We start from the raw sequence: 22,927 nt of genomic DNA, 5'->3' as shown, positions 1-22,927 counted from the left end.
TAGTGGCATGCTTGATGACTGGACTAAATGTTTCAAGAAATCGACCCCTACTTCTTGATGAAATCCCTTTGCAACTAAGCGAGCTTTTAATCTCTCTAGACTGCCATTAGGTGTTAGTTTAGTTTTAAACACCCACTTACAGCCTATAACATTCATCTGTTTGGTTCTAGGAACTAAGAGCCACGTCTGATTCTCATACAAAGCATCCATTTCATCCTGCATGGCTTGATACCATCCTTTATCAGCTAAGGCTGCTTTGACTGATTTTGGTTCCAAAGGTACTTTATAGTCAGCCAAATATGCATACTTGGGATTAGATTTGATGATACCAGACTTCAATCGAGTTTGCATATGATGGACAGAAGAAGTACCTGAAGAAGTGGCTGTTAAGTTTGGTTGAGCTTGATTAAAGGTAAGCTCTCCTGATTCGGCAATTTGAGGTAGAGCATCTTGTTGCTCTGTAGTAACAGAGTCTGACTGTTGCTGAGGAGAAGCTGGTGTATGTGGAACACCCTCATATTGTGATGTATGAGTATGATCAATTGCTACAAAAGGAGGTAGTTGAAACTCTGTTGTATGGTTAGTGGAAGGATTGTCCACTGAGGTTGTGTTTGTGGAATCAAGAAGATTAACCACATCTGCCCATTGGTTATACAAAGTTGTGTACTGATCATAGTCAGATATTACTTTCTTTGTAAAGGGAAAGAAGGTTTCATCAAAAACCACATGGCGAATAACATAAATTTGACCATCAGTAGGTACAAGACAACGATACCCCTTATGCCGTTCACTATAGCCCAGAAAAACACAAGTGAGAGATCTGGGATCGAACTTGTGTTGAGCATAGGATCGAAGACAAGGGTAACAAGCACACCCAAAAACCTTGAGATGATCATAGCTGGGCTGCTTATTAAAAAGTCTCGGAATAGGAGAAGCCATTTGTAACTTTGGTGTAGGAAGAATGTTGACAATATAGTTAGTGTTATGAAGGCATCTACCCAGAATTTCAAAGGAACTCTAGAATGATACATCATGGCTAACCCCAACTCGACTATATGGCGATGTTTCCTCTCCGCAATTCCATTACGTTCTGGTGTATGAGGGCAAGACGGACTCGCTTTATACCACAATTCCGTAAATGATTCAAACCTCGTTACTAGTAAACTCTCCTCCACCATCACAATGAAACATTGTGATTTGATGATCAAACTGCTTCTCGACTAGTTTCTGAAATATGATAAAGATGTCATAAAAGTCAGACTTCAGCTTCATTGGGTAGATCCAGCTATAGCAAGAGAAATTATCTACAAATATGACATAGTACTGAAAGTTCTGTGAAGATTTCACTGGTGAGGGACCCCAGATGTCACAGTGTATCTTTTCTAATGGTATAGTAGATGTAGAATTTGATAATGGGAAAGGTAAAGCTGCACTTTTTGCAATTTGACAGCTGCTACAAATGGATTCAGACTTTGTATTACAGGAAATCAAGTCTTGATTTTGCAAATGCTTCACTATATTGAAGTTTGTGTGAGCCAGTCTTTGATGCCACACATCTGCTGTTATTGCTCTGTGTCTTCGAGTAAAGTATGCTACTGTAGTTTGGGGATCCACACAGTAAAGTCCTCTAATTTTCCTTCCGAGCATCTCTGTTTTGTTGGTTTGGTTGTCCTTTATATAGACACCAATTTTATCAAAAATAAAAGAACAGGGATAGTCATCTGTCAGTTTTGAAACAGAGAGAAGGTTCTTTTTGATTTCAGGAACAATCAAGACATCATTTAGAGGTAACTTGTTGTTTTCTGTATTCAACTGAGTATTACCAGTATAAGCAATAGCTAAACAGGAGCCATTACCTATCATGACTGTGTCATTTCCGATTATATTGAGTAGAGTTGAGAAGAATACAGGATCGCACCGATATGTCTTGTTGCTCAGATCGTCGGTACCACTCACTTCCTCTTGGATCCTCTAGATGAACTGCTGCCAAAGCAATTGGAATTTCTTCAGCCTGATAAGAATTATCAAATCGATACCAGCAACGAAGAGCATCATGTCCTGGTCGTTTACAAATCTGACATTCTAACCGGATGTTTTCTGTTGGTTTCTCATTTTGCACATGTTTCTGAGGCATCAAGACTTGAGTCGGATAGGATTTGGTGTCTTGATACCTTTGTGAATAACTTGCATATGGTCGAAACCCCTGTCCAAGACTAGAATAATCAATCCTCTGCTTGAATTGTTGATCTGTTCGTTCCTGATTCAAATTGTTTGGTCTGTAGTATTGGTTTCTTCCTAAATATCCATAACTACGGCCTGCATTATTCATTGCACGGCCTCGACCAAAAAATCGTCCTCCTCTGTTACTACCTCTTTGACTTCCAAAATTTGAAGTCTGAAAGCTGTATTCTCTTTCAGAATTTTCTTTATGTTGTGTTTCAGAATTTCTTTGTCCAAAGTAAGCCAGATTAGGATTGAATTGATTCATCGAATATGTCTTTAATCTTGTTTCAAATCGTTCAAGATGCGCTATCACTTCATCATAATCTGGTTTGGGGTTTCAAACAAAGTAGATAGTAGTTCTAAAATTCTCATACTCGAACCTAATCCTTCAAGAACACCAAACATTTTAGTTATTTCATCTATAGGTTTTCCAATCGCATTCAGCTGATCACAAATGGACTTATACTCCCTCAGATAAACAGAAAGAGTTCTATCTCGTTTTTGACATGCCTATAACTTTCCTCTTAGTTCAAACTCTCGAGCTACCGATTTCTGAGTAAAACGATTGAGAAGAGTCTGCCATACCTCATAAGAAGTTTCTAAACCAATGATCAAGCTCAGAATATTCTCAGATACAGCTCCACTAATCCAGGATGAAACAAGCCGATCAGTCCTTGTCCAATCCGTATAATCTGGATTTATGACTTGTTTCACAATCTTCGTTTCGGTGTTTAGAGTTCGAGGAGGTGAAGAAATTTCACCTGTGATGAAACCAAAGAGTTCTTGACTTCGAAGGAATCGTGAAACCGTGCTTGCCACAACAGGAAATTATCTTCAGCAAGTTTAATCGTGACAAAATTGGAGATGTTAACATGTATTGGAAATGGATACTTCGTGTCCTTCCCGCCATTGCTGCACTTTCGGAGGTTTTATGATGACAAGTCGATTTTTGTGGATGGAAACAGGATTACCTGTTGATCAAGATGATGTTCTGTTCGTGATACCAAGCAAAGTTCGAGATCTTACCAAGGAACAAAGAGAATCGAATACAAGATACTTGTGAGATTTTTCAGCAAATCAGCACACGGAGATGATCAACAGCTACTTTGATCTCGCCTGCGATCATTGAAGTCCAGAGGCCACTATTGATCTTCTGAATCTTCAACACCTTTGGTTTGATTTCACGAACAATTGCGTATTTCATGAAAAACTTTTCAACACGAGATGATCGATTACAGCTCCGATACCATGTGAAGATGAACAAGATTACGAGATGAATGCAAAAGAAGAAGACGATTCCTTTATTCTCTTATGTATAATGGTGTATTCACCGCAAAAAATACAGAGCATCTTTCAATGGAGTATTCTCCTTTTTATTCTCTCAAGAAACTGTTACAATGAAATCAATGAAGAGGAAGAAGTCTCTTCTTATCTATATACAACAGATGCTTAATGAAAAACAGAATGCTAGCTGTCAACGTAAAAAATCGAATCCATGAAAGACTTAAACGAAAAGAACTTATTTCACAAAAGCTGAGCTAATCGAATCAACCGCCTCTCTTTTCCTTCCGGAAATTGGTCACGTGATGTCTTTACTTCACCGACTTATCTTCACCACATTATGTAGATACACGGCTGACATTATTTGACAAAGCATTATCGGTTACTAACTTGCGTATTCTCGCTTCTTCCAAGCTTCTCCAATGACAGCCATAGACTTGTCTGTCGCAGTCGACTTCTCTGTTTCAAGCTTCGATGAATGAATGTTCTTAACATAATGGGGAAACAACTTACCAGTGCTGTCACGAAGCAGAGGAAGGATCAGCATCTTCACCTGGCCCCGATCTCACCGACAAAACAGGTGAAAGGAACTCTATTTCGGCAACAAGCTGTGACCCCACCAGAGTAACGATTGGGCCTCTCTCCAGTTCTTAGCAGAGTAGATCCAAAGCTCGGGTATCTGTGGCTTGTATCTACAGAGATTCCTTTGGCCGAATAAGGGCTGGGTTCGCAAAGAATGTCGAGGTAAGTTCACCTGAACAAGCGGAGGCCGTAGCTTTGGTAGAAACCCTAGATTTCTCCTCCCAAATTCTCCAGAAAAAGAAAAAGAAATTCTGTCTGATTGCAATATGCCGATGGAAAGTGTTCTCTCCACACACGCTTTAAACTAGTCAGTGCAACCTCTCGTGGACCGGGCCAAGCACAAACCGAAGAATATCTCGGGTCGACTTTCGCCCATTGTAGTCGGAAAATGAATGTAGTGGCTGATTGGCTAGCAAAAGCCCAGCGCATGAATTTCCTTCCTACAAATTGGGTCAAAAATCCCTCTCCTGCGCTTTTAGATTTACTTTGTACTGAAGCATATGTTGTATTTGCTCAGACTATTACCTAGTAATAATATCCTTCTTACTTGTCAAAAAAAAAAGTTCTAACTTTAATGAAAAATTATAATTAAGGACTTAAAATGGGACTATTTTTTCAAAAAGAGTTTAAAATGTACTTTGTTTTAAATAAGGCCCATAGTGGCTAAGTTAGCTTCAAATAATGACTCAAACTTACCAGCCCGCCAAATATTCACCGGTGAACATTTTTCAGTGACTTTTTTTTTTTTTTTTTTTTTTTTTTGGTCGAAAGAGAACTTATATATATAAGAGATTAATACAAGCGGAAGCATCGAAGAAAGAACATTAAGAAAGGAAGGCGGAGGAAAGAAAAGCCGGTTTGTTGATGGGCCTTGATCCCGATGGGCTTTTGCAGCCCAATGTTGCTAGGTTTGCCGTTCGTGGAATATGTCGAAGCGAAAGGTGAGGGCATTGCTGAAGAAGATCTTCCGTGCGAACAGATGACTCTCCTTCCATGGCGGCTGCTGTTTTCGTCCGAACGATCTCCACCAGCTGCAAGCAATCGATTCAATCGCAAGTGGCTGAAGATGGAGACCCTTCGGATGATCCGTTGAAGAGCGAGACATAAGAGCGTAGATCTCGGCTTGGAATGGCGATCGAGCACGCACAGATCGGGTAAGCACATCCGTCAAAATTCCTCTCTCTTGTCTCTCGTAAACGCAAGCTATGGATCCTTGCTCGAGATCTTTGGGCGAAAAGCCCCATCAATATTGCATTTGATAAAGCCTTCACTGGGGGTCCATCCGTGCCCTAGACGTCGACCCTTTTGAATCTTCTTTGGCGAGGGTTGGATGACCTTGAAGATAATGCGTTGGGAGAGGGCTTCATTGACGACAAGAAGAGAATCCAACGGAGAGTGGCGAAAGACGGCGTTGTTTCGATGTTTCCAAATTTCCCACGGGAGATGAGCAATCACTTGAAATCCGAGACTCTCGAGGGTTAGAAATATAGTCTACAAGCCAAGCATCAAGTCTGCGTCGAGGTAGGACATATCGACTACGATATCTTCATGGTTCCATATGTCGTGAGTCCAAGGGCAAAAGAAAAACAGATGCTCTATTGTTTCGGTATAGAGTTATGGCGAGAGGGTACAAAAGGGTGCTGAATGATATGTCGGTAAAGGTTCTGTTTTGTGGCTAATGCGTTTTTACAAGCTAACCATAGAAAAGCTTTAAGCTTGGGCCTTGTCCGCATATTCCAAATTTTTTTCCATAACATAGGCGGGTTAGTATAAGAGGATGATGGGGTTTTAATTATGTGCTGAGATTGTGCGAGAGATAATGATGACAACTCTTCACCGAGTAGGTACCGGAAGATGTCTCTGTCCAAACCGGTGATCGTGGTGAAGAAAAGGATTGATAGGAGTGTTGAGAATGGCTTTACTAACTGGTGATCGAAGAATGAAGTAACCGAGGAAGACTTCCATTCGAACGTTGAGAATCAATGAGATCGGCAACAAGTGCTGGTTCGCCCTCAGCAGTAAGCCTCCTATCGACCTTGAGGTAACCAATGATCTGTTCTAATATGAATCTGCGACCCATCTCCGACTAACCATCGTAATTTAGGAGTAATAACATCTCTCGCCTTTCACTAAACTCGCCACCCCCAAGAAGGCCGATGTCCTAAAGTAGCAATTTGGAAAGAGGAGTATCGAAAATATAAACCTTTAAAGAGCCGACTCCAAATAGCTTGAGGTTGTTGAAAAAGTCTCCGGGCTTGCTTTCCAAGCATAGATTTGTTAAAGTTAATTAAATCACGAAAACCCATCCCCCCTGAAGCTTTGGACAGCTTTAATTCGGACCAGTTTTTCCAGTGAATGCCCGTATTACTGTTATGCTTACTCCACCAAAAAGCTGAGATCTTCTTTTCTATTAATCTGCAGAGAGACAACGGAAGCTTGAATATGGACATGGCATATTGCGGTAAGGCTGTATCACCGATTTGAGTAAGATTTCCTTGCCACTTTTCGATAAAAATTGTTCTCGCCAACCCGCTAATCTAGCATTTACTCTTGCTGAATCCAGAGAACATTTCCTTCTTGGATCGGCCCCAATCCGAAGGAATGCCCAGGTATTTTCCATACTTAGTGAGAATAGGTACCCCGAGTTCTTGTGCTATGTTCGTTGTAGAGAGTGAGGACAATATTTACTAAAGAACACACCAGATTTATTCCGATTTATGAGCTGGCCTCGTGGCGAAGCAATATTGGTTTAGGAGGTTAGCAAGATTTTGACTTTCGAAACGGTGGCTCGGAGGAAAAATACGGAATCATCAGCGAAAAATAGGTGCGATAAGATAGGACAGTCTCTATTGAATTGAACCCCTTAAGATGACCTATAGACACAGCTTGAGAGATAGATGCGAGATAGGGCATTGGCTATTAAAATGAAGAGGTATGGAGAGAGGGGATCACCTTGGCGCGAGTCCTCTAGTGGGCTTGAAATAAGGAAGATGTTCACCGTTAAATCTAATGCTTGAAGGAAAGCGTAGTGACACAAGCCATGACCCGAGAAACCCACTTAGAGTGAAAGCCCAAATGATTTAAATAGGCTGCCAAAAAGTCCCATTCAACCCGATCATAGGCCTTCTGCATATCTGTTCTTAGCATAAAATTGAAACGTTTCTTGCATGCTCTTACTCGAAATTGATGCATGACTTCTTGCACCACCATAATGTTGTCCCGAATCGACGAGTTGCTAATAAATTTGCTTGCTCATTTGATATCAAAGAGGATAACCATGGTTTAAGTCGATTGGCCATTATCTTGGAAATGATCTTGTAAGCAAAGTTACAAAGACTAATAGGACGGTATTGTTCAATGCTTTACGGATGCTGAACTTTAGGGATTAGGGCTATAATCGTTCGTTAAGTCTGGTAGGCATACTTCGTATCAAAAAAATCTTGGACCGTTTGAATAACCGATGATTTTATAACATTCCGGTGATGCCGATAGAAGAGTCCGGGGGAAGGCCATCGGGACCGGGAGACTTTGAAGCTCCCAATTGACAGGTTGCTTGGTAAATTTCCTCTTCGTGATCTTTCTCATCAAATGATTATTTATTTCGGGAGTTACCACCGGCGGACATTGCTGTAGAAAAGGTTGAAAATCCCGATTGCCCACGATCGATATAGCCGAGAGAAGAAACCCGAGTAAGTTCTTTAAGCCGATCCGGGTTCTCGAATCCACCGATGATTAGTATCTAGAAGCATTGTAATTCGATTTCGCTGTCGTCGTTGCATAGTAGAAGCATGAAAAAACTTTGAATTATGGTCTCCCCATTTCAACCAATTAATACGGAACGCATAGCCTGCACTGTTCCTCTCGAGTCCATAATTGATGAATTTCACATCGGATTGCATGAGCTTGCTCTTTATCCCCTCTTTGATAAAACGGTCGATTAATGATTGATTGCGGTTGAGAATGCAAATGAGAGATACGCGGTGATCGTTGCTGAACCTTTTTCTCGCTCCAGCTAGATAATCGGAGAGCGATCGCTCGTAATCCGGAAGCAATGAGGTACTACCATTGTCCCATGTCTTTGAAACTATGTCGTGACACTCATGATCTAGGTTCCAAAGCTTCGTAGTGAAACATTTTTGTACGTCCGAGATGGGGGACGCGCTTGCAACAAAGAAAGGACAAAGTGATCCGAGCCCACAGGAGGTAAAGCATAAACTGCGAGAAGGGAAAGACGTCAGCCAATCCGAGAGAACAAAACGCCCGATCTAACTTCTCCTTTACAAGATCATCCCCTTCACGGTGATTGGACCGAGGTAAATTCTGGCCTTTCTTGTGTAGTTCTAGAAGGGCACAATCATTAATTAGGTTCCGAAAAGAGGTCATTCTCGAAGTGGATGCGGGTCTCTTACCCATCTTCTCCCGGGAGAAAGGAAATCATTAAAGTCACCAAGACAGATCCAAGGTAAATGATTGGCAGCATGTATAATTACGATAGTATCCCGGAACTCTTGACGGAGTTGATATGATGGGGGAGCATGCAAGCAAGTGATATGCGTAGAGACAGAAGTTCGAGGATCACAGGCAATGAAGTCAACAAAATGATCATCCAAATGAACAAGAGAAACTTCAAAAGTGTCATTCCAAAACAGAGCGAGGCCTCCCTTGAAGCCGACAGGGTCCTTCACATAAGAGTGAGTGAAATGTAACTTCCGCTGTATCCTATTCACAAAATTCTGATTATGCTTCGTTTCCATTAAGAACAAAATATCGGGCTTATCACAAAGGCTATCATCGCCTTTAAGGCTTGAATTGTCGAGGATTGCCCAATCCTCGACAATTCCAAGAGAGAAGATTCATTTGGAACCCGGTGGCTGTTGAGGGCCAGCCGCCAAAGCCCGAAGATCAGGAAAAGTTGCCTCAAAAACTGGGGCATCCAAAAGAAGGGACTCATCCATACCTATAGATGAAGGAAAGGTCACATCATAAGGTGCATAGCGTTTAGATTTTTTACTAGAGCCCCCAAGAGACAGAGGACGAGTGATCTTAGATCGCTTCTGTTGCTGTTTATCCACTGTACAGGGCTGAGTAGCTTTCATCTTGTCTGCTGCAGGGACGAGATCCGTAGTAATAACAGAGGGATTGACAACATTCAAGCGCCCAGAAGGTTCGTGTTGTATACCAGGATTTCGTGTTGTAATAACAGATGGAAGAGCGAGGAGTGCGGGCGAAATGGAGGAGGAGTTTCGGTACGCTTCGTCCATTGTCTCACTAGGGATTTAGGTTGATAAAAAGCATCCCGGTATGGACTAAATTGTTTAAGCTCGCTCTCGCCCAAGGTCCATAGATCATCGTGTCACGACCGTAAAATTGGGATTCATCATAAGGAACCTCCGGACATGAAGCAAAGCATAATGCCCGAGACGTCCACAAGAGTAATGAGTAATGTGACAACCGCTCATACCGAAAATCCAACCGAGAGAGTTTTTCCTTCAATACTTATGAGTTTGCCATTTTTCAAAGGTGCTTTCAAATCTAATTCAATCCGTATTCTTGCGAGTTATCGGTTTTCACATCCCGAACTTTGCCTAAGCGAGAGACAGCTCACGCGAGAATATGAGGAGAAGTCCACTCCAAAGGTAATCCAACAACATGCACCCAAAACATACACTTACTAAAATCATAATGTTGCAAAGGAGTGATGGGTTGCCATGGGCGAAGATTAACCAAGTGGCAGAAAACAGCCAAGGGCTCCCATCCAAGACACGCCTTCGCTCTAATTCATTTCGAAATTTGATTATATACAGCCCGTATCGCTGGAGTAATCTCTACATGTTCGATTCTCCGGGCTTTCTTCATTGCAACTTGAAATGCTGATATGTTGACAGAAGGATTAGTAAAAACATTACCCACCAAGATAAGACGACAATCGTGCGGTTTGGCCGAGGAAGGAAGATCATCCCACCTCCGCCTCCCCGTTCGAGCATAGTTGACCCAGCGTTTTGCATAGAGAAGCAAGTGGAGGTATCGTCGCTTTCATCCATTGATGTAAGAACCGAAGAACACTAGGATAGATTATTTGTAGAAAGTAGGACCGAAACTAAGGATTGCAAGGGTTGCATGTTACAGATCGGCTACATGCAAAGCTGGAAAAATCAGAAGTGAAGAGATAATGAGGAAAAACTCAGAACGAGAATAAGGTGAGGACTGGAAGTATAGGAAGAAGATGTGCATGCAGAAGAGTGAAAGAAGAACGGATACAATTAAGGTAGAAGTAGCAACGAGCTCCGAAAGTGCAAAAGGAAAGCACAGATCAGACGAAGAACGGTTGAAGATGAAGACATGGCGAATATCTCGACCTAGACGCGAGAGAAAACTCTAACATGGGCGAGAGAAAACTCTAACATACATTTTTCAGTGACTTGAATAGGGGTAATTTAGTCAAAATCTACAATTGGGTAAAAAATTGAAAAAATTCCCAAATTGAATAGGATTTTCGATTTTTCACATTTTCTTCTTTCCTCTCCCCGAATGCTTAAGCATATCGCTCTTGCCTGATCCTCGTCGCTCCTCGCATGCTTCAGTCTGCTGTTCGTCATTGTCTCTTCTTTCACAAGTTCATTTTCCACAGGCTTTAAGTCGTCCGCAAGCTTCAACTTTATTGTCTGCAAGCTTTACTCACTTTCATCCGTGGTTAGTGTTGTTCATATTGGTGCAATTCGTCCCAGGGAAAGTGATCGTAGCTTGTTGAAAGAACACGTCGCCCAGGTGCGGAATGTCGTGGAATATCACCCCGATGGCAGTGAGGCTCTCTTCCCAAACTTGAATGGCTGTTCCAATTACAGTCACGAAGCAATTCTTGTGAAATACCTGAGTTCCACATCCTCTCTTTGATGCTTCTTGGTCTATTCGTGCCACTACAATCCCAGAAGAAAAGAATTTCCATTCCCCCAATGCCCTTTGCCTTCAGATCGATATAAGTGGCGAGGAGGGTTCTCACTCGGGTTAAAATTGGGATTGCTTAGCACCGCCATCGCTCTAGCAAAGGCTTTCTTTGGCCCTGTGGCTTTAAACTCCAATGCTGGGCTTTTCTCGTTGTGATCTATGAACTGTTTGTGCATCGTGCTCATTAGTGAATTTAACATTAAGATTAGTGATTTCTAATGTTTTGGAGCTGTGAGCACAGAAGCTAGAGCTGCGGCTTCTGGACATTGCAGAAAAGGAGGTCGGAATTCTTTTTTTTGTGGATTTTCGTGGCATCCTTAATGTTGGATTTTGCGGAAGCGTGTGTGTGCAAGTGTGTATGAAATATGGCAAGGGAGTGAGAAATAAATGAAAAATAAATGAACGGCACAAACTGAATTTTATTCAAGAACTTTTGAGGTACAAAGGATAATGAAGGGCTGTTACTTAGTTTCTAGTTTTTGGTTCTCGCATCTCACGTTCTCTCTCATTTTTCTAGTTTTCATTCTACATACAAGTCTGAGTACTCTTGCCTATTTATAGAAAAGTTCCACCGACTGGACTCCACCGCCTGAACCTTTCTTCTTGGCTAAGGAGTCAACAATTGTGGGCTGCGAATTCTCTTCTTCTTGCTGTCTTCAGTGAAAATAAAATATTTGCCAGCCGCAAGTTTCTTTCCTTCCTTTCCTTCGTGCTCTTGAAGTCTTCAGCAACAACTCTAATAATATTTTATTGTGTGCCCCTTGCTTTAGATACTTGTAGTTTCTTCAAGAGTTTTCTTCTTTGGCGGTTTAAGAAGTGGCGCTACGACTTCTTCCTTCTTCATTAAGTATACTTAATTCATAAACAAGTCTAGTCTAGTGTATTCTAGAGTTTTCAAAAATGGATCATATTTTAACACTCCTCCTTGATCCATTTTTATGATACACCAAGCATGGCTCTCAATGTTTCAAATTTTGTTGATGGTAATGCTTTAGTGAATATGTCTGCAATTTGATCTTTAGTCTTGCAATACTTTAGCTCGATCTCTTCTTTACTTTACACTTCACGAATGAAGTGATATTTTATATCAATATGCTTCGTTCTTCCATGAAAGATTGGATTTTTTGATATTGCTATTGTGGACTTGTTGTCACAAAATATTGGCGTTGATTCCATTTGTGGTTCTCCAATGTCTTCCAGAATTCTTCGAAGCCATATTGCATGACTGGTAGTTGTAGCAGCTACAACATATTCTGCTTCTGCAGTAGATTGTGCCACTGAGTCTTGTTTTTTTTATGTCCATGAAAATATTCCAGAACCTAATGTGAATGCATAACCAGTGGTGCTCCTCCTGTCATCAGATGATCCTGCCCAATCGCTATCAGTGTAACCGATCAACTTAGCTGTTGCATTAGGTCGATACCAAATACCATAATTAGTGGTTCCTCTTAAGTATCTTAGAATTCTCTTAGCTGCTCCAAAATGAATTTGGCTTGGACTCTGCATGAATCGAGATAGTAAACTTGTCGCGTACATAATATCTGGCCGTGTAGCAGTAAGATATGGTAGACTCCTAATTAGACTTCTGTAGAGTGAAGCGTCTGCTTTTTCTGCTCCATCTTCTTTCAATAATTTCTCATTCATCACAAGTGGTGTTACCACTGTTTTGCAATTATTCATCTTGAATTTTTCAAGGAGCTTTTCTCCATATTTCTTTTGTGAAATGAAAATTCCTTCATCTTGATTGACTTCAATACCGAGGAAATAGTTCATCAAGCCCAAGTCCGTCATCTCAAATGTCTTCATCATTTCTTCTTTAAATTCTCGGATCATTGTCTCATTGTTCCCTATATATATATGAGATCATCAACATATAAAGAGACAATAAGTGTGTCAGAATTACCTTGGGTCTTGATGTAGAGTGTTGGCTCACTCATGCTCCTCCTGAATCCTTGCTTGGTGAAGTATTCATCAATTCTACTATACCACGCTCGTGGTGCTTGTTTTAACCTATATAGGGCCTTCTTAAGCTTTAAGACCTTTTCTTCATTGTCTTTGATAGTAAAGCCTTCTGGTTGAGCTACATAAATTTCTTCTTGGAGGTATCCATTTAGAAATGCTGATTTTACATCAAGTTGATGAATTTTCCATTCTTTTTTAGCTACTAAAGCAATGAGTGCTCGGATAGTATCAAGGCGAGCAACAGGAGCAAAAGTTTCAGTATTGTCAATACCTAGTTGTTGCAAGTATCCTTTCGCTACGAGTCTTGCCTTATGTTTCTGAATTGATCCATCTGCATTAAGCTTCGTCTTGTAGACCCACTTTACGCCTATGATTTCTTTGTCTTCGGGACGATCAACGAGCTCCCAAGTTTCATTTTCTCGATCATTTTAATTTCTTCCTCCATGGCTTTAATCCAAACTTCTTCTTTGGAAGCATCTTCATAGTTTTTTTGGTTCTAAGGACATAAAATTGCATGTTTCATAGACTTTCCTTAGAGACTTTACTCTTAGTATAGGAGACTCAGAAGTAGACTCCTCTTATGCTGCGCTTGGAGAGGATAATGGTGTTACTTCTTGAGTGGAGGAATCTGATGTTCCACCTTCTTCTTGTGGTGTTGATTCCTCACGTGCAGGAGATATGTTTGGTAAGTTGACATATTTCTTCTCAATCTTCTCTTCATCCCAATTCCAAGCAGCATTTTCATCGAACTCGACATCTCGACTGATCATGAGTTTCTTAGTTTTTAGGTTGTAAACCCGATAGCCTTTTGATTGATCGCTATAGCCGATGAATATTCCTTTTTCAATCTTCTCATCGAGCTTGCTCCTTTTTTGATCAGGGATGTGAACATAGCAAATACATCCAAACACTTTGAGATGCTTTGTTGAAGGCTTCCGTACACTCCATACTTCGACTAGTGTTTTATTTTGAACAGCTTTAATTGGACACCTGTTTAACAGGTATACTGCAGTATAAACTGCTTCTGCCCAGAAAGTGTTGGGAAGACCTTTCTCCTTTAGCATGGATCTAGCCATCTTCATGACGGTTCTATTCTTCCTTTCTGCTACTCCATTTTGCTTTGGAGCGTAGCCAACAGTCAGTTGATGATGGACTCCTTCATCTTCACAGAATTTATTGAACTCCCTTGAATTATATTCCGTGCCTCTGTCACTTCTTAGAACTTTGATTCTACGGCCACTTTGATTCTCAACACGGTTCTTGAATTTCTTGAAAATAGAGAAAACTTCTAATCTTTCTCGAAAAAAGTAGACCCATGTCATTCTAGTGTAGTCATCGATGAATAGGATGAAATATTTATTCTGGCTGGGTGTAAGTGTCATCATCGGATCGCACACATCCGTACGGACAAGTTCTAATGGCTTCTTAGCTCTCCATGTGCCTCCAGATGGGAAGGACTTCCTCTGTTGCTTTCCAAGAAGACAGCCTTCACAAATGTCTGAAATTTCTATAATGGCTGGAAAATCTCTCATCATATTTTTCTGATGGAGAATCTTTAGCCCATAAAAGTTGAGGTGGCCAAATCTTCGATGCCATAGCCATGAATCATCAAGTTGAACCTTCATCGCTATATCTTTGACATATTTCCATCGAATAGGAAAATTCTTGTTCTCCATTTTCATAGAGGCGATAACATTATTCCTATATTTATCATAGATAGTGCATGTGTCTCCTTTAAAGTATAAAGAATAACCATTCTGAATCATTTGTCCCACACTTAGTAGATTTTGTGCAAGACTAGGAACCAAATATACTTCATGAATGTACTTTGGGCCTTTCTTAGTTTCAACAGCTATAGTTCCTTTTCCTTTCACATCAACCGATTCACCATTACCCAATCTTACTTGTGTTTTTACCGAAGTATCAATATTGGTGAATATAGATTCATCTCCCATCATGTGATTGCTACACCCACTATCAATATACCATGGATAATTCTTCTCATCTTTTTCCTCTTGGCCCGTATAGAATAAATTATCTAAATTTTCTTATTCCTTTTCTTTTCCTTTTTCTTCTTCAACATAATACGCTTTATAATCTATTTTAGAGCGACAAAATTTTTCTATGTGGCCATATCTTTTACAAGACCGGCATTGTGGTTTATTTTTAAACCAGCCATCCTTCTCCAAATGATTATTTTTCTTGCAAATACCACAAACTGGATATTTTTCCTTCCATGTAGTTTCTCCTCCTCTTCTATTTTTCCATGAGCTTCTTCCACTACTTTTAGAATTATGAGACCATATGTTTATTTTTTACTGAGAAGCACTTTCAACTGTATCTTCTTCCTGTACTTGCAATCTTTTTTCATATGCTTCTAAAGAGCCAATTATCTCACTCACTGAGAGGGTTTTTAAATCCTTCGATGATTCCATAGTAGTAACAATAGAGTTGTATTTTCTAGTGAGTGTCACCAATATTTTTTCAACAACCCTCTGATCAGTGATATCATCTCCATGAGATCTCATCCGATTTACGAATTGTTTCAATCTACCGCAATATTCTTGAATAGTCTCATAATTTTTCATCTTAGAATTCTCAAATTCCCTTCTCAAAGTCTGAAGTTGAATAGTTCGTACCTATTCGGTGCCTTGAAATTCTTCTTGTAATGTCTCCCAAGCCTTCTTCACAGTCTTCACTCCAATTATTCTCGGGAATACTGTTTCCGAGAGTGCTTGCTGAATAAAATATAGAGCCCTTGCATCCTTTTGTAGTTGATCCTTTGGAACACTTGCACCTTCTTGTGAAATCTCATAACCACTTTCGACAATGTCCCATAAGTCTTGGGCCATCAAGAACGTGGTCATTTTGATGCTCCAGTAATCATAGTTATTCCCATCAAAGATAGGAATAGGAAATGAGGATGATGTAGAATTGGCCATAGTTTAGTTGTTTGGAAATTTGGATGGATAATTTTGGGAACGGATGGTTAGGACAAACGCCCTATACCAACCAAAGACGTGGCTCTGATACCACTGTTGGATTTTGCGGAAGCGTGTGTGTGCAAGTGTGTATGAAATATGGCAAGGGAGTGAGAAATAAATGAAAAATAAATGAACGGCACAAACTGAATTTTATTCAAGAACTTTTGAGGTACAAAGGATAATGAACGGCTGTTACTTAGTTTCTAGTTTTTGGTTCTCTCATCTCACGTTCTCTCTCATTTTTCTAGTTTTCATTCTACATACAAGTCTGAGTACTCTTGCCTATTTATAGACAAGTTCCACCGACTGGACTCCACCGCCTGAACTTTTCTTCTTGGCTAAGGAGTCAACAATTGTGGGCTGCGAATTCTCTTCTTCTTGCTGTCTTCAGTGAAAATAAAATATTGCCAGCCGCAAGTTTCTTTCCTTCCTTTCCTTCATACTCTTGAAGTCTCCAGCAACAACTATAATAATATTTTATTGCGTGCCCCTTGCTTTAGATACTTGTAGTTTCTTCAAGAGTTTTCTTCTTTGGCGGTTTAAGAAGTGGCGCTGCGACTTCTTCCTTCTTCATTAAGTATACTTAATTCATAAACAAGTCTAGTCTAGTGTATTCTAGAGTTTTCAAAAATGGATCATATTTTAACACTTAAGTTAGTAATTTGACTTTGTCTAGTGTATTCTAGAGTTTTCAAAAATGGATCATATTTTAACACTTAAGTTAGTAATTTGACTTTGTTATTGCAGGTAAGCTAGACATGGACTCCTCTGAGTACTGTTTTCGTGGTAATCAGCATGAGGTGGATGAATTCGTCATTGGGCTTCCTATATCTTCTGATGGAAAAGAGAATATTCTGTCTAATAAATTTTGCAACGTTGCTGGAAGACTTGCGGCTCGAGCTTTGGGGAGGTGAAATGATTGCATTTGTTTTGTTGATTATTAGTTATATCTTGTACAAAAGATAGATTCTTCAATGAGTTTTTTATTTAAACTTGTTGTTCTATAGTTTGTTCTGGGGAGGTGTAACAAGTTTCTGTGCATTTTTTAAATGAGATAATCAAGTGTTAAAAAGGTGCTGTCTATATCATTCATGCTTGGACATTCCAACTTGAACTGTCTGTATCTGCTATGGACTTACACAGTGTTTTCTCGTCTATCAAGACTAAAACTATTGTCATTTTGGCCAAAACTCTCAGTCAACCAACATTCTCATATTATTCTATATTGGACTCAAATGAATGCAAGAAAAAACCACATTTGCACATCAATGAAACATCACAGAAGTAAAACTGACATACATTAATTCATATGATTATTTGAAAACGTCAGTTTGCATCACCCCTAGAAAGAGCAACAGAATAGAAAGCAACATTGGATAATGGATGGTGCTTGGCACTTGACGTACTCTTAATTATATGGCTAGGCCTTTGACGTCTGTATTGTCTTCAAAACATGCTTACGAATCCTAAGCACGAATATGCTAATGAATATAAAGAAGATCATCACTTTTCCATTTTGTTTTCCTATATGTTGGTACGGGATGTGCCCCAACTTGCCTTTTCGATGGTCATGTAGAGATACTTGCGTGCTTAAATTCCAACTCTAATATGGTGTTTTTCCAAGTAGGTTTTTATCTGCAAACAAACTCGAACGAAAGTCATTTTGTCGACCGCATTAAATGGGCTGACGAACATCTGTGAACCAAACATTATGAACACAAACTTGAACTTTTAATATCGTGTCGCATTCGCGAGTCGTATATGAAATTTCCACGTCTTGGAACTTTGTTATGAAATTCAATGACCAAAAAGAATAACATGATGGGAACTTCCAATGTGACTAGCCAAAGCTCTAGCAATTTTTCTTTTTTGGCCCACACAAACTCCAGCATGAGAAGCTCCCTTGAATGTTTAGGATTTGGCTTTTTCTCGCTTAATTTATGATGTTATATTCCAACAAAAATGTTAATATTCTTGTTATAATTCTATCAAAATGAAATACCCACCAAGAAGGGTTTTCGGGGTTCCAGGGTAAAGGGAAATGAGTCGGTAGAAGAACACCGTGAGTGCACTTGGCAAAGAGAGACACATAAATGCCAAAACTTCTAAAAGGTACACTTAAGTGCCACATTTTTTTTTTTTTGAAAATTGGACACCTAGGCTAGAAGAGGAAGAATGGAAGAGAAAAAAGAAAAATTATATGTCAAAGCTTGTGCCTACGTCAGCGATTTCCGGGCAAAATTGGCTAGGGGTGTGCAACGGAAACCGCCCGAATCGAGACCAGACCGGACAGGACCGGACAGGCCGGTTTTGGGTGGTTCCCATAGTTGGCGGTCCGGTTCCCGATTCCTAATCTTGGAACCGGCGGAACCGACGGCCGGTTGGTCCGATTCTCGGTTCCAAGGTGGGAACCAAACCGACCGGACCGACCGGACCGGACCAAATTTTTTATATATAATTTATATACATATAATATATAAAACACATATTATATATGAATATTATATATGAAACTTATTGTAATCGAATTGCAATTGAGGTAACAATCTCTTATGTGGCCAAGAGACCACCAAAGCTCTTGTTGTTACTCTTTATTTATAGAAAAAACTTACTTGTTAGTTTCATAGAGATTGTCTACAAAATCTAAACCAAGCACAACCTTTAATCACATTGTTCATGGCTTTCATGCTTAAAATTAAGCATAAAACACATAAACTTTGATTGATATTCACGCAAGTGAAGTTTGAATATTTTGCACGTGAAAACATGTGTGAGTAGTTTTATTAGATTGCCTATGTACCGAATTGGATTGATCGGTCCAGAGCATCATCATTCTTTAGTGAATGGTCGTTCTTTAGTGAAAAAGAAAGTGTCGATTTTGTTGGACCGGACCAGATCAAACCGGAACCGATGGTCCGGTCTGGTTCCCGGTCCTAGGACCAAACGGTCCGGTCCACGGTTCCCAAAATTGGGAACCGATTCTCTCGGTCCGGTTCCCGGTTCCACCTAGGAACCAGACCGAACCGAAAACTGATCACCCCTAAAATTGGCTAGATTGACTCAATAAACAAAACATTAAAATGTTTATGATCCAATTGACAAATTAAAATGGTTTAGAACTAAATTGGTAAAAATACAATATGTTTTGGACTTTTAGGACAATTTTCCCTCTTTCCTTTGTTTAGCCAATTTTCACATAATGCTACTTAATCAATGAGTAAACTTCTTAGCCATTCAAGAAATGTGGTCTAAATCCTAAATCGTTTTGAAAAGTTGCAATATAGTCCTTTTGAACATCATCTTTTTCTTGATTTATTATTTTCGACGACCTTAAATCAACTATTGCCAAAACCTTTTTATAAGTCATCGCTTAAAGTGCTTGGCAATTTGTCGGCCACCATAAGTTTCCATAGTTTTGAACATCACTAGTGCTAAATTCATCTTTATGGCACTACACGTTACTCAGAAAAAGAAATTGACTTGCAAAAGTCCTAAATGGAGAGAGCATTCACCAATCCTAGTTATTGGTGGGTTAGAAGTTAGGCATAAATGCATTGCTTGTGACTTTTTGACTTATCAATTACGCCCACTTTCAGGGTGCAATCCAACAGGTACAACCTGCTATTGGCCCAATGGGCAATTCTTGTCTGCTTGGAAAAACTCAAGTGCTTCCAAAGGTTCCGCCAGATGGAACCGCAGGATTTGGTTGATTGGCTAATATAAATAGTGGCCCTTTTAGTTGAGCGTGAAGAACACTTCAGATTGACTAAGCTTTGTCTTTATATGGTTAATTGTTTTTCTTTGAACACATTTGTAGAAAGATCGATAATTGAGGACTATCCCATGTTCAAAAGCTGCGAGCTGTGAAATCGTGTCCATGGTCCACGCACTTGAAATCCTATCAATTTAGACCTTGCACTAGATATATAGGTGATGCAACACACGATTTAAAAGAGAGAGAGAGAGAGAGAAAAGTAATTGTTACCTCAATCAGTTCTCATTTTTTAATGATTAGGAACACAGGCGCAAAGGTCCAATCACTACTAGCTCTCTTAAGAACACAACACATTAAAAAATGGATTAATACAGGTTCGTTGCAGTGAAGGAAATAATTTACAGGAGATGGTTGAATGAATTTTGGTTCTTATATATGTCTATTATGTTCTTTCTTTTGAAGGAAGAAACATTTTTCATCTTTTCCTAACATAATTTTTATTACAAATTCGATTTTTTTAATTTCCAAAACTTCTAACAACATCAGTGCGATAGTGCCGACGGTGCGACGGTGATTGCTGAAAATTGACACGGGTCACTTTGTTAATGCCTTCAAAATGTGAGTTATTTAGAAGTATTATTTTTAGTAATTTCTTATTTGCTAGTTTTGTTCAAATTTATTTTATTTAAAATTGGTTTGTTTATTTTGGTATGTTATTTTCTATATTTAAGGAGAAAAGCTGTTAAGAATTTTTCAATTGGATTGGGCATGTGTTGGGTATATATTGCTAATATTATAGGTCAATATCGGTTAATTTGGTTGGACCCTATTGCGACCCATTCAAACTAACCCAACGCACTGATTTGACGAATCTACTCCCCACTAAATAATAGAAATGGTCAAAAAAAAAAAAAAATGGAGCTTGGCGTACAACCCCACGTTTGCATGTTGAGGCAATGTGCGACCTGTTCCTAAAACCACTTTGATTTTGTTTTGACAAACTAAAACCACTTTGATTAATTAGTTATTGGTGCATCGGAAGTTATGCATAAATTGCATTATTGGTGACTTGATTTGGCAATTATACCCAATTATTTTGGGGATTGCATTATTTTTACTTTGCAACTTTAATGTGGTCCATTCCAGTATTATTATTATTATTATTATTATTATTATTATTTGTCATATTTTAACTCTCAACTCACTCTTAGACTTTTGTTCTATCTCTTTACACAGCATGAGAGTCGAAATTCCCACATAAAATTAAATGTCCCCACCCTAGCGCTCCTGAGAAGGTGGGGAATAAGACTCCCCACCTTCCCCTTCCCATGTGGGCAGGGTGACTGTTGAGGCAACTGCCAATATTATTTGGGTGACATTATTTCCACCCTCTTTATAACTAAATACACTTTATTTATACAAAAAAAAAAAAACGCGAAATCACCCTTGATGGATTCTATTAAAATATGACTCGAGTTTAAGCTCAATAAACAAAACCTGATGAGAGATTATTTGTTACTTTTGGAGATAAGAATATTCCCAATCCGATATTTTACAGACCTCCGAAATCGAGCAATACATAAATTCTTCTGGGTCGTGAAATAAAGGGAGGGGCACACAACTTTATATATCCCTGTTAGTGCAGTCGGCCGAAGAAGTCAAAAGTGGAAAGTCCAATTGGACTTGGGTTGACCGAATATGGATGCAATTGGTTTCTTGATTCAGGATGAGATCGCGCGGAAGGAAAGAAAGTCCAAGTTAGACTTTTGGTTTGACCGAATTCCACTTTGATTTGCCTTTCTTTATCTAGTACGCGAATGGGTTATTTCTAACGATTTGTTGCACTTTTTCAGGGAGTGCACATTCGAGTATAAATATATATTTTGTGGGTTGCTCCGTAATTGAGCAGGAAGAAATATTGAAGCACCATTTCCATGCGAGTGCTTGACGTGTGTTATTTTGTGGGTATTGTTCGTAAATTATATCCAAGAAAATACAAGTATTCAACCCAGTTAAATCTTATGAGTTCAAGATTTGTGTGTAATTTCATCATGATATTAAAAGATTATTCAGCAATGAATCGCCTGCCAGGTGAGTTACTACTACCTGACTTCTTCACGAATTGGACTAAAATTTTTTTCTCTGGAGCTCCGGAACAATTTTATCTATGGGCAAATTCCTCCCGAAATCGCAAGCCTGACCAAGCTCAAATACCTCTCTATGCTCAACAATTCGCTCTCAGGGATTATTCATTCGGAGGTCAGGAATCTCACGTCGTTGACCTATCTCGACCTCACCATGAATCAGCTTTACGAAGAGGTCCCCGAGACGATCTCTCGCCTTGCTAACTTACAATGGATCTTGTTGTGCACGAACAATTTCTCCGGAGGAATACCGCGTGATTTCGGCAAGTACAGCCCTTCTCTGAGCGATGTTTGCTTTTCGGACAACAGCTTCACTGGAGAACTGCCGCGAGATTTATGCAGCGGCTTTGCTCTTCGATATCTCGCCATCAATGGGAATGACTTCACGGGGCCGCTGCCCGACTGCTTGAAGAATTGTTCGGGGTTGACGAGAGTCCGTCAGGACAGCAATCAGTTCACTGCAGATATGAGTGCGTTTGGAGTTTATCCGAATCTAGACTTTATAAGCCTCAGCAACAACCAATTTGTCGGGAATCTCACGGCACAATGGGGGAGAGCGTACAAATCTCACGAATTTGAAGATAGATGGTAACAAAGTTGCCGGCCGCATCCCACTAGAGCTTCGGAAGTTGTCTCAGTTGCGTGTCCTGACTTTGTACAGCAATGACTTGACCGGGAAAATTCCCGACGAGATGGGAAATCTATGGAAGTTGTTGAGCCTGAACTTGAGCAACAACCATTTGGCTGGAGATATTGCCATCTCGTTAGGGAACTTATCGAAGCTAAAAGAGAAGAAACGGAACAAAATCAAGTACCAAAAGAGAAGAAATGGATTTGGCTGCTGCTTGGCAAGAAATTCAACTAGATAAAAGAGAAGAAACAGAACAAAACCTGAATTGAAAAGGATGTTGCAAGTACCAAAAGTGAAAAGCCAAGTGTCTGCGAGGGAAGAAATTCTTGGCTTCAACTTGGAACACAAGTTATAGCTTAAGCGTATATATCACAGCCACCAAAAACACCCCAACCTGTAGATATCCTATATGTACTGCTCCCTCTATTGCCAACTCTAGTGTCATAAGGCATGTAGTTCTAAA

The 22,927-nt window shown here is 39.8% G+C and overlaps 1 protein-coding gene across 1 annotated transcript; it reads left to right on the top strand.

The window, feature by feature from the left end:
* Positions 1-21,987: 21,987 nt before the first annotated feature.
* Positions 21,988-22,702, top strand: LOC120292659 (MDIS1-interacting receptor like kinase 2-like). Its single transcript, XM_039310948.1, has 2 exons — positions 21,988-22,421; positions 22,495-22,702. Exons 1-2 carry the CDS (start codon positions 21,988-21,990, stop codon positions 22,700-22,702), a joined length of 642 nt encoding a protein of 213 aa, XP_039166882.1.
* Positions 22,703-22,927: the final 225 nt, after the last annotated feature.

Source organism: Eucalyptus grandis, chromosome 4, assembly GCF_016545825.1.
Source record: "Eucalyptus grandis isolate ANBG69807.140 chromosome 4, ASM1654582v1, whole genome shotgun sequence".
Taxonomy (NCBI): domain Eukaryota; kingdom Viridiplantae; phylum Streptophyta; class Magnoliopsida; order Myrtales; family Myrtaceae; genus Eucalyptus; species Eucalyptus grandis.
This window is presented reverse-complemented; position numbering and strand designations above follow the sequence as displayed.

Bases quoted from the DNA above. Each gene is read 5' to 3' on its own strand.
- LOC120292659 (XM_039310948.1), top strand. From the start codon at position 21,988: ATGAATCAGCTTTACGAAGAGGTCCCCGAGACGATCTCTCGCCTTGCT. The intron at 22,422-22,494 runs GTAACAAAGTTG...GACTTTGTACAG, and splicing joins CACGAATTTGAAGATAGATG to CAATGACTTGACCGGGAAAA.